Here is a 12,318-nt window from a genome sequence, read left to right as displayed (position 1 = left end):
ATTACGGGGAAATATTTTTTTATGCAACATAAACCACATATGAACCAAACCTATAAGTAGTTTGAAACCACTGAGGAGAAATAATTTTACTCACTTTCTTGAAGGTCCCCAGAAAACACATTTGTCTCATTCTGTTTCCAGAGGTGCCTGTATTTGAAAATATTTTTCTCTTAAAGGTTAGAGCTAACTTAACTGGGAGATAAGTTTGCAGCAGGCAGAAATGAAGTGACTAGTTCCTGAACAAACCACTGGAGTGGATCCGTCAGCTCTGCTGCTTCCTGTCTGGCCCTTCTCAATCCATTAAAATGTCCTAGTGGGCTTTTGTTTTATTATTTTATTTATTTTAGCAGTTCATGCTGCTCACCTCAAGCATAGTTGTAAGCATGTAAGTAGAAATCCTGCCATTTCTTATGACTGACAAACTGTAAAGATCAGGTCCATTAAGCTCAGGCTTTTGAAGATAATTCAGTTCAAACTGAAGAAATCATGCATTGGCATAATCTTTGAAGATATTTGCAGACTCTTGAGTGGAAATAAGTTGCCTCCTACTATGAAATGCACAGTACTGCTTAGGCCAATCTGAGGAGGTGTGGGGTTTTGGTGTGTAAGGGTACCAGGTGTTCATGGCTGGCATTTTATTTTGACCGTGTGAAAAAAGAAGTGCCTGCTCTCCCAACAAGGTGATGCAGCTGCCAGTTGGGTCACCAGGAGGTGTTCATCTGGGCCCACCAGCCTAGTAACACTGTTGGTGCTGGTAAGTGCGAAAGCCCAGGAAAGTGGGAAGCAAGCGGAATGTTTCCTCTTTAGGTAGTATTTTAGGCATCAAAAAAAGCTTTTTGAATTCCTTGCTCTTTGGCTGCTGCCTTCTCTCCTTGCTGACACTGAGGCTTTGTTGCTCTGTCAGGAATGACCAGACTGAGTTACCAGAGTCTGCATTTATAAAGATTCCTAAAGTAGAGAAGAGAAGCAGTTCTGTATTTTCAGCCACCTGCCTGTCCTGAAGCACCTCCCAGGAGATCCTCCTCCTCTCCTCCTTTAGATCTTATGTCTCTTACTAGACTATCCATTATATTTTTTTCTTTTCAACAACTCATGTGTCCATGCTTATACATGTATAATCTACTATATTATTTGTTGGTGTAACTTTCCTCTATCCATGTTTACTATTGCCACTAATTTCTTTAAGCTCTGTGATCTCTGTCAAATATTTACCCTGATTTCACATGTCCATATATATCCATCACTTCTAGCATCTAGATAGGCTCAGCGAATTATTTGTATGCTTAAAATTAAGAACATTTGTGCAGAACATCAGGCCATTAGATAGTAATTCATTGCAGCATGAAGCGTCTGGTTTAACATCGATATTTAGAAGTTCCCTCGCTTGTGCTGCCATTAATAAATGTCAGGAATAAATTGTGGTCTTCCGTCAGGTAGCAGTAAACATTGAAACATGATGGTTTATTATGCAATTGCAAATATTGCTTCGTGGGGCTGGCAGTGCAAGATATCGTTCACTTCCCTTCAGACGCTAGCGGTTGTAACGATGCTGAGAAGATGGTTTGAATACACTTGGCCATACTTCATGTGGACAAGTTTGTGTTGCCAAATCTTTGGTGTCCTTGCTGAAGGTAATGAGGCTACACAGACCTTGGGCATCAGAGTCTATTACTTGTTTAACCTTCCTGAAGAGGGCAATTACACCGCTTTGCTGTACAGAGTGGTGACCTTTGTCCTCGTGCTCTCGTAATTGAGAAGGGGAATGTCTCTGAGTTTCTGACTGCTGGAGTTGAGAGATAGGAAGGGTCACAAGCATTGAAAGTGAAGGGCAAGGATCAGCAATTTAGAGGTAGTTATTAATATGCTGATTTACTGTCACTTGAGTCTAAAGAGACTTTTAACAATTGCTTGCCTTTTGCACGCTCTTCAAAATGCTGATTTTTTCCTTAAAAATCTAATTACATTTTAATAAGATACCTTTTTATTTTCAGGTGCTTGCCAACCCATCTCTTGCTTCAATGCAGTACTGTAGCTAAAAACCAAAAATAGTGTGTATTCATTGCAAAGTTACACCCCAGTAAATCCTTTAACTGTAAAAAACCAGAGAGTTATTTTTCCCTTCTTCATGCCCTCCTAGTTATATTAAGTGCTGGCAACAAGAAGAAATATATGCAGCCTCAAAAACCTGAATTACTTAGGAATCTCCATAAAAATAATATCATATATTGGTAAAGTTAAATAATAAAATCTGGATTAAATAATTTTGTCTTCTGTAGCTTTATGATGCAGTGTGTGAATTTGGCTGAAATCACAGCCTGACATGACTAAACTCTTGGGGCCAAATGCAATTCCTAGCTCTGTGCCTGACTTTATTGCTTTAATCAAGTCATGACCTGTCTTTGCTTTGGTTAGCCTACAATGCAGGATATAAATAGCCTATGATCTTGGAGATTTTGTGAGAATTATTTATTATTAATGAAATTAAAGGCTCAATGATGTGCATGCTATTCTTATTTATTATAATTACTTATTAATAATTCACTGAAACTTAAGCAAGTTTTTTTATAGGCTTCCTGTGACTCAGATTTATACATTTATACATTCGTCCTCCATCATGTCTATACAGTGCCATTATCCACCCTGAAAAATTAATCATTATAGTCCAGAAGAGGACAGGGGTGTTGAAGGAAAAGGGCATTGACCTAAAATAGAACTGGGGGGAAATCAGTGCATCTAAGTCCTGGGCTGTGCTCTTGCAAATGCTATTTGACTTTTTCCTGTCCCCAAAGGCATCTAAGTCCAAATTCAGAGACCTCAGCCCCAGCCTGGCCCTGTGCCTGTTGTTTCCTGTTGTCACAACCCTGTCTTAGAGACCTTGTAAAGCTTTGGGCAGGGGACCAGAGAAATATATCACGTTAGGATGTGGGCTGTAGCCCTGGCAGTGCTGTGTGTGAAGGAGCTCTGCTTCTGCCCACGTGCTAAGGCACTTCAGGTCAGATGGAGCTCAGCAGAGTGATGCTGTCCTCAGCCGAGACCTATAGAGCAGTTGGGTTTTGGTTTTTTTTCTGTTAATGGGTCCATTCAGTGGTGCTCTTACAGCAAGCTGTCATGCAGCGTAAAAGCAGCCTTCTAGTAAAGTGCAGTGGCTGCAGCCCCTTTCTGTCATGACCACAGGCTGAATGCTCATGCTCTTCCTCCTGAACATCTTCATTTATGCAAGAGATTCAGAGGTTCAGATGGCCAGAGAATGGGAGAGCACAAGGGGTAGAAAAGTATTTAGGGAGCACAGTTTGGAGGGAACACACCTGATGTTGACACCTTGCTGCAAGAAACGTGTAGCTGCAGCATCTGCAGAGGTCACCACTCTGCATGGGGAAGCTGCTCAGACAGTTGTTCCCTTCATCTGAAACGTGGGAAAGATGGCAGTTTTGGAGAAGGACACTTTCTTTTATATCTTTTTTTTTTTTTTTTTCCACTTAGAAGCAGTTTCAGTGTTGTGTGTAGTGTGTGCATCGCATCTTGGGTATCCTGGCCTTGACCAAATCTGTTTTACAGCACATAGCTGCAGTATTATATCTTTTCTTGTTTGGTAGTACAATGTATCATTGGTTAAACTGTTGCCCCAACCCTTAAAATGACTGCCTCCTTGAGAATATTGAATTTATATCATCATTTTGATAACATACTGCTCAAATAAGAATGTGTCTTTATGATTTTGTCAAGCTTTTAGCACATCTTTGAGTGACGCATGAATAATGACCTCCAAATAAATCAGCTTTATCTTATTAACCCAGAAGAGTGATTCTCACATAGAACATGAGTACCAACTGCATAGAGTATAATACAATATATATAGCAATATAAAGATTCCTGTACCTCTACTTTTCAGCTGTTACGTGCTTGTCGGAGTATGACGACTCTGCTGATGTCGGTGACTGCATGCGGTGGGCAGGATCTATGCCGTCTCTTGTACAGGAGTGTCTCATTCCCTGCAAAGATGACTGCACATTTAGCCCCTGGTCTAAATTTACAGCATGCTCATTTGACTGTGAATCAACTAGAAGTAGGAGACGGTCACTCACAGGTATAATCTTTTATAATATTTATCTGATGGTGCTACTTGTGAATAATGCTTCTCAGGTGTTGGTGGACTGATGTTGGACTTTTGGGAAAATCCAGACAGAACAGTGATTGTCTGTAATTGATTTTTGATCTGATACTGATCATTGCTTGCTTTATGGACACACATTTCAGTATGAGAATAGGGCAGAAAAACTCAGTGGTGGAAAGCCATTTTTAGATATAAACCAAATAAAATACTGACTATGCATTGTGCAAGTTTATCTGACCTATTGTCTGGGAAGCATACATCAAATATGTATGCAAGAATAAAAATCAGTGTGATTTTTCTGTGTAAGACTGTTGAAATCTGCACGAAGTTTAAAGCTGTGAGTTTTGTGCTCAGAGGAGTCCAGTAGTTCAACAGAGCAAATTAATAGCATGAGTAAAGAAAAAGCAGTATCATTAAAACAGTTTTGTTTGATCTTGTATATATATTCATTAAACACTCTAGTTCAAACCATTTCATGGAACAGTCTCCCGTATTTGCTGTTGTGGTTTGTTATTATGTTACTTGAATGCTGATCAAACTGAAAAGCTTTAAAACCCTATAACATTAGTAGTTTGGAGCTGTTTTTTTGTTAGGAGTTGTCTTCCCCCCCACACACACATAGCTAAAACAAGTCATAATGAATTACACTGTTTTCAGAAGGTTTACAAGAAATTTACTGTTATCCTGAACACTCACATCTTTTTGTATTTCTGTCTTGTGTTTGAGAGCTATGGTGTAGCTGTCTTGAGCTTGCTCCGTTAATATAGGTGAAACCTCAAAGACTTCTACTATGGAGTAAAATATTACTAACATTGCTGCAAAAACATGTACTGTGTTAATGCCTGGGAACTGAATGGCAGCAAAGTATGGTGGCTACCGTTGATCCTTTCTTCTAGACTCACTTGTACCTGGCTGCATGGCTATCTTGTTATTCAGTTAGTTACTGTTGGAATGATCCATGTTTTTAGTAACTAACAATTACAGTATACAGAACATAATGACTTGAACCTGCCATTTGTCAGTATGGCTCATTAAAGGATAAAGATTTCTCATTTACATAAAAATAATTACTATACAATGCTCTGTTGTTTCTGAACAAAGAGCATATTCTGTAATGTTCTCTGTATCAATGCCTGTATGTTTATAGTAGTAGAAATCCTCTATCCCTATCAGAATAATAGGTGCCTGATCTTACAGAAAATATGTAAGAATTAAGCGAATACTTACTTCCAGGTAGCTTTAAGTCTGAATTTTCTTTATGAACATCTGTGACAGTTACAAAACAGTATGGTCCTGTCTACTCCTTTCTTAATCTGTTCTACATTGGACGTGGCTCCATTCAAGTAAGTGGACCCAGGATGGTTTCTGATATTCAGGTTTTGATGGCTTGTCTCCTCACCCGCACTGCGTTTGTGGCCAAACACCATCTGGCTCTCCCGGGAGGCCTTGCTGGGTTCCCTCCCTCCTGCCGGGAAGGAGCTCGTGGTCTCAGCCCGCTCCCAGCAAAGGTGTTCTGAAAAGCAAGTGGTGAACTTACAGTGGGTGGTGCTGTGGTGGAGGCAGCACACCACCACAGAGAGCAGTGAGAAGGGACCAAATCAGACGTTGGTTTTCGTTTTACCACAGTTCAGAAGGGGAAGTCGATGAGATCAGTGTTTGACCTGTCTTTGCATAAAACTTCATGAAAATTAGAGCTGGCCAAAAGTCTTGGAAAAAACCTCACCCATGTGAACTCAGTCCAAAGCTTCAAGGAAAGTGCTATTTGGGAAGTCCTTCGTGCTGTTAAGATTCCTTAATCCCTTTGTATTTCACCTTTCTGTAAGTGTGCATGAGTTGTACCTCGTTGTTCAACACTCTGTGTCTGTGCTCAAGTGAATGCTCTGGCTTCATTGTAAGAGTTCATTAACAATGTCATTTAGTGGGAATCTGCTAATTGTTTGCTGAGTATTTGCTTGCCTCCCACTCAGTTTCTAATAGTATTATTCATTTCACTTGGTAAGTAATCATAGACTCTACATATAAAATTAGTCATTATTTAAGAAGCAAAAGACTTATTACAGAACATATCAAAATTCAAAGTCATTATAATGGAAACACATTTTTTAGGTAAGTCTTAATTAATACAGTCAATTCACAGTACTATGGATACAATGCATTTTCTGCAGGAAGGTGTATTTTTAATATTTCATATAACTTTTATATACAGTGTATACTACCTAATATTTAATGTATATAATATTAGTGTTCAGAAATGTAATTTAAAAAAGAAAATACTATTTAATTGAAGCATTTATGTGTGAAAGTTTTGGCAGCAGTATTTTTAATAGTGATTTCTAAAGCAGTCTGTGAAGATGATAAAAATATCACCACCACTAATTCTAAAACTACTTTATGAAGAGTATGGAATGAATGTCGCTTTTGCCCTCAGAATGGGGCTTTCATAGCAACTTCATTAGAGGGAAGATTCCTACAAAACAGATGGCAGGGCAAGTTGGAAAAAAAGTGTTGTATAAATGTGAGATTATTAGCATCCTTACCTGTGTCTGATGTGCTTCATGTAATAATGGCAGAACGTGGGCAAGTCCCCAATTCCCATGTTTACTAATACAGTGCAGAACTACAGCTGTCTGTATAATTTGAGTTTGTGGCTTCTGTCAGCTCATCAAACATAAAGTGCTGGAAATGCCACTGGAGAGCTCCCAATCTATTTAAAGCCTTTTAAAAGAGTTTCCTTGAAGTATGTGGAGTTGACCCTCTTATATCTTACCTGAGTTGGCTCATAAACATATATATACACAAAAATATAAAGATGCTCACACTATTTGATTTCTTTAACTTTATATTCCCTTTGTGCTGGCAAACTTTACATTCCCTAGAACTCTGGAAATACAATTTTCAAAAAGCTGGGACTTGAAGGACGATGATATTAAGGGTCTACAGTCAGTGCCCTTTTCTTTGGAGGTACATGCTTTTATGCAAACAGCTACTGATGACAGCCAGCTTGTGCTCCTACTGATGTGTAGTGGAATGACTCTCGATTCCAGCCTAGAAAGGGTTTTTTGGGGTTATCTAACTTATTTTCTGGTTTTAGCATCTTATTTGTGTGCAGTACCAAAGAGAAAATATTTATTTGGGGATCAAAGCTTTAAAACTTTTTGCAGAAGTATTTTTAGTGTGTCCAAGATCCCCAAGGAACATTTTGAGAATGGTATACTGATACAGTTTGTTAGTGAAGATGCATCTGTACAGATGCCAGATGAAAAGACGTCCCTGAGCTCAGCCAGCATAAAGATTGCTCCATGTCATGTTGGCTAACCCACGCCAAGAAAAGTACTGATTTTATCTTTAGAGGCTGTATACAGACCTTTGTTCCCTTGAGAAGTTGTAGGGATGGAGGGAGCTTGGATTCTCTTCTTTACATTATCTTTTCTTGTACTGGGGATCTCTTCTTTTGCCTAGAAGTCCTCCAGGAACAGGGCACGGAGAGTGCAGGTGCAGAGAGCTGTACTACAGGTTTATTTGAATGTTGCTGCTTCCTGAAGCTACTGAAAGAGTCTTCTTTTAAAACCTGTTGAAGGAATAGAACAAAATAAACCGTATAAAACCATTGAAATAATTTGCGGCCCTAATGATTTACTGAGGATTATCTTTTCTGTTTTCTTCAAAGTACAGTTTGTGTGCTGAGTGCATCTTTAACGAATTTGTAAGGTTAGCCTTATAGAAGAAGTTGTGGCTAATGTGGAATCCTCTGGAAGTTGTCCTAGCAACCATTGATTGCGAGCAAATAGAGACAAAACAATCAATTTATTTTCATCCGATAATTAGAGAAAGATGATATTATATGAAATTGCAAAGCATTTTCTGTGCAGATCATTCCTAGAGTAAAACTTAGTGTTTTGCTCCTTGCCCTACCCATCAAAACAGTATTTCCAAGTTCTCTGGTTGCCCCTGGAGATAAATACATTGTCCTTGCACTCCAGAGCACTGGCAGCAGCTAATAGATCCTTCGGAAATGTTCCTGAATATTAACATTCAGATTGTTTTGGTTCTAATGTGTTGAATTCATGCAAGTATAAATAATATGACGTGTTGTTATCAAAAGTAGCAGATGTTAAGCTAACGAACAGATTTCTGTGGTTGGAACAGGGAGAAGCAGAAAGCGAGACAAATGCCAGAATACCGAAGTTTATCCTCAAGTTGAAACAGAGCTGTGCCCCTGTGAGGTGTTTACCTCCCAGCCCCATGGAAATTGGTCGGACTGCATTATCGGAGGAGGCACATCTGAGCTGCAGTTGGGGACGCGATCCCACAGAGATGCCAAGGAGTGTGGCGAGGGTGTACGGCTGCGAGCTATTGCCTGTTACGATAAGACCGGCAGACTCGTGGAACCATCTCGCTGTAGCAGTTCGGGTAAGGAGATTTAAAAAAGTGCACAACACGTGTAAATAGCCCTCATGCTGAGCACAGTTACCCACTCAGAGGTTCGTTTTGGAGCCTATCACAGGTGTGTACCTGTTTACTTGATGGATTGAACAGCTTTTGCAAGGTTACTGTGAGTGTTGAACAACCTTCTTCTAATATCTTCTTATCACTCTTAATACTGATGTTTTCCTCAGTATAAGGGTCTTCTGGCATTTCTACAATGGAAATGAAGTAGAAGAGGGCTAAAGTTGACTACGCTGTCAGAATACCAACGTATTTCTTTTATTTGTATTAAAATCCTGCAAAAGTATAAGCTTAGGAGAAGAAGCTGTATTTCTATCAGCATTTTGTTTGAAGATATTTCCTACTTCAGCTCTTACTTGTTAATAAATTTTTATTTGTTTTCACTAAATTTAGAATTTCATACGGTTGTTTTCAATGAAGGAATTGGAATTTTTCTTGAGACAATCGTATTTAATTGCAAAAACCCAGTGATGTCACCTGCTGTTGCTCATGCCAAGTGCACATGACTTCAGCAGTCAGTGGTCTCATCCTTGCAATTTTGTGCCAGTCTCAAGCTCAGATTGGTACAGGTATATTCCAGTGTTATAGCTTGCTGGGGCTCTGGGCTGTGGTTCTGTCCACTTATATTTCACATATAATCAAGCAGCCTATATCAAACAGAAGTAGGGCAAAATTAGAAGTAGAGTAAGCAGGAAACATCATTCCGTCTGGGTATTTTCTCCCAGTTTCCATGATTTACAGTTCATCACAATCAGTACGCTAGACCAATTTACAGACAGAAGCCCTTATCTTAAGGGCAAATTCTGTACCTGTGCTGCTCCCAAAACACAAATACTCTCTGACTTACAGTCAAGAAACTTAGGACACCACACAATGTGTTGTAGTAGGTTGGAAAGGTGCTGGTGAGCTATATATGATGGGAGAGGGAGAAATGATGTCTCAGGAGGACATTAAGTAATACAGTGGGAACCATTAATATTGCTGAGTATATAAGGGAGCAGAGAAAGAAGAGGGGCTGCTCTGTGGAGGGTCTTCAGGGTGAGGATCAGCAGCCTGAGCCGCATGTAATAAAAGGAAAAAACCCACCCTAATGAAGTGATTGAGTCCTGGAGTGAATTCCTCTCGCAGCTGTTGATGGCTGTTCCAGCTGGCTGCACAGATTCATAAAGCAGCTTTCTGTGGTTTGTGTTTCAACAATGTGCTGTTGTACCAATTGATTATGCCTCTGTGGCCCATGAAGGAGGAATGCTATACCTTTCCCCCACAACATTACCTTTTCTTCTGCAAAAAGGGAGCTGTTGGGTTCTGAAAGGTGGGTTTGCCTGCGCCGTGACTTGCTGTTTTGGAAAACTCAGGGTTTTTATCACTATTAAAAAGAGGAGGTTGCCTGTGCGTGGGGCTTTTCTGAATAACCTTGAAGCCTGTTTTCTGTCAGTGATATTTATGTGGCATTTTTAATGGTCTGGCTTCTCTTAGGGAGGTAGAAGGGAGTGGTAGCTCAAGGGGATTATTGTTGGCTTTCTTGTCTTCAGCTTTTTATCTGAGCAGAAATTATTGCAACATAGCCCTGGCACAGGACCCATGTCAGAGGCCAGAGAGGGTGGCCAGTACTGTATGGCAGAGCCCTATTGTGTGCCCTTCCTCCTGCACTCTATTTAAAGAGTGCTCTGAAGACCTTTAGGTTTGGAAGTGAGATGTAAAGGAGGGGTGAGATGGTTCTACCCTATGGATGCCCCATAAGAGTTCCCCTAATGGTGAACTATTAATCTCCAGCCAGACCCCTGTTTAATACCCAGGATGTATAAGCTCCTAATTGCTACCCAGTGTTGAACACCTCGAGAGGAAATGGATATTTCGGTGACTTTGGCTGCAGAGTGCTCAGAAATGGGCAGAAGGCTCCATAGGCTCCGCTTCCACCACTTGGGACCCGCCTTCCAACCAGAGCAGTTAAGTGAAAATAAGTACAGGGTTTGTGTGGCAAGGTTTTGGTAGCAGGGGTCTACAGGGGTGGCTTCCGTGAGCAGGTGCAGAAGCTCCCCCATGTCGGTGGAGCCAAGGCCAGGCGGCTCGGAGAGGGACCCGCCGCTGGCCAAGGCCGAGCCCATCAGCCACGGCGGTAGCGCCTCTGGGAGAACGTGTTCAAGAAGGGGAAAAGCTGCTGCACAACAGCCCCTGCAGCTGGAGAGAGGAGCGAGAGCCTGAGAGAGCAGCAGCTGTGCAGAGCCCAGGGGCGGTGGGGCAGAGGGGCAGGAGGGGCTCCAGGCCCGGAGCAGAGGTTCCCCTGCAGCCCCGGGGGCAGCCCATGGGGAGGCAGCTGTGCCCGCACCCAGGGAGGCCACGGGGGAGCAGAGACCCACCTGCAGCCCGGGGGGACCCCACGCCGGAGCAGGGGGATGTGCCCCAGGAGGCTGTGACCCCGCGGGCAGAGGGTGAGGAGTCCTCCCCTGAGGAGGGAGGAGCGGCAGAGACAGAGGGTGAGGAACTGACCACAGCCCCCATTCCCCGGCCCCTGCGCTGCTGGCGGGAGCGGGGAGAGAAACGGGGGTGAGGCTGAGCCCGGGATGAAGGGAGGGCTGCGGGGAAGGTATTTTTTTAAGATCGAGTTTTATTTCTCATTATCCTACTTTGATTTGATGGGTAATAAATTAAACTAATTGCCCCAAGTTGATGCTGTTTTATCCGTGATGGTAATTGCTGAACGATCTCTTCTTGGACTTACCATGACACACGAACCTTTTGTTATATTTTCTCTCCCCTGCCCAGCTGAGGAAGGGAGTGATAGAGTGGCTTTGGTGTGGACCTGGCGTCCAGCTGGGGTCAACCCACCACAATAAGCCTGATATTTATGGTCTCTAGAGCTGGGAGCTTTCAAAATGCACTTCTGAACACATTATTGAATTAGTGATGGAAACAAATCATTATCCAATTAATAATTAGCAGAATGTTATTCAACCATAATAGAGAAGAGCAAATTACAGAAGCATGGAGAATTGCTAAGCCCTGAGAAATTATTCATGACAGGTTTTTTTTAGCAGCTCAGTTTGTCTTGTTCACAATTAGTATCAGGTGACCTTTTAACATTTGCTAGCTGACCATATTTATGACTAATTAAGCCATTGCATTATATATTGAATGCCAGTCACTGTGATATCTAGGCATTGTTCTTGCTTTATGAGATGTGGGGTAAGTGTGTTCCTTTTATTTCTTTCAGTTCTTCTGACTTCTGTTTCCTGCTGTTTTCCTTTTGCAGGACAGTGTTTTTCCTTCCTTTCCCTTGAACCAGGAGAGAAGTGAGAAGTTGTAAGACTTAGACCTCAGTCCTTTGCTGAGTCCTTTTGAAGAACTTTTACAAAATGTAGGAAGACAGATGTAAGGATGCAAACTTTGCCTTAGAAGTAGATTTAATTTTGTACCAGATTTGGTAATGTCATGACTAACGAGGTATAGGATGAATAGAATAGAATAGAATAGAATAGAATAGAATAGAATAGAATAGAATAGAATAGATCAGCTTGTAGCTGTTCTAGAGAGCAAAATCTGGGTTCTTGCCTTGTTGCAAGAATTATTTTCACTTTCCCTGTCTGAAACTTGGTTGTTGAACTTACCACTGCAGTAGGGTTTAGTTCACTCGTGTCAATGTGACTTACTATGTGAATGTATCATAGTTACCAAGTGAATGTACTGTGAATTTGAGTCTAATGTAGAAATTAATCACTGTTCAGAGGGGTTCAGGGTCTGAGACTCTGATCTTACGCTGTGTT

General features: G+C 41.3%; 1 protein-coding gene across 1 annotated transcript in view; it reads left to right on the top strand.

Moving 5' to 3' along the window:
• The window catches only part of THSD7B (thrombospondin type 1 domain containing 7B), a 370,637-nt gene that overhangs the window by 259,972 nt on the left and 98,347 nt on the right, over positions 1–12,318 (top strand). Inside the window, exons 14-15 of the mRNA XM_074910342.1 lie at positions 3,890–4,084; positions 8,258–8,521. Coding sequence (XP_074766443.1) covers positions 3,890–4,084; positions 8,258–8,521 — 459 coding nt within the window. The remainder of the gene's footprint in view (positions 1–3,889; positions 4,085–8,257; positions 8,522–12,318) is intronic.

Source organism: Athene noctua, chromosome 7, assembly GCF_965140245.1.
Source record: "Athene noctua chromosome 7, bAthNoc1.hap1.1, whole genome shotgun sequence".
NCBI classification, from domain to species: Eukaryota; Metazoa; Chordata; class Aves; order Strigiformes; family Strigidae; genus Athene; species Athene noctua.
The sequence above is the reverse complement of the archived record's forward strand: the minus strand, read 5'-3'. Positions and strand labels throughout refer to the sequence as shown.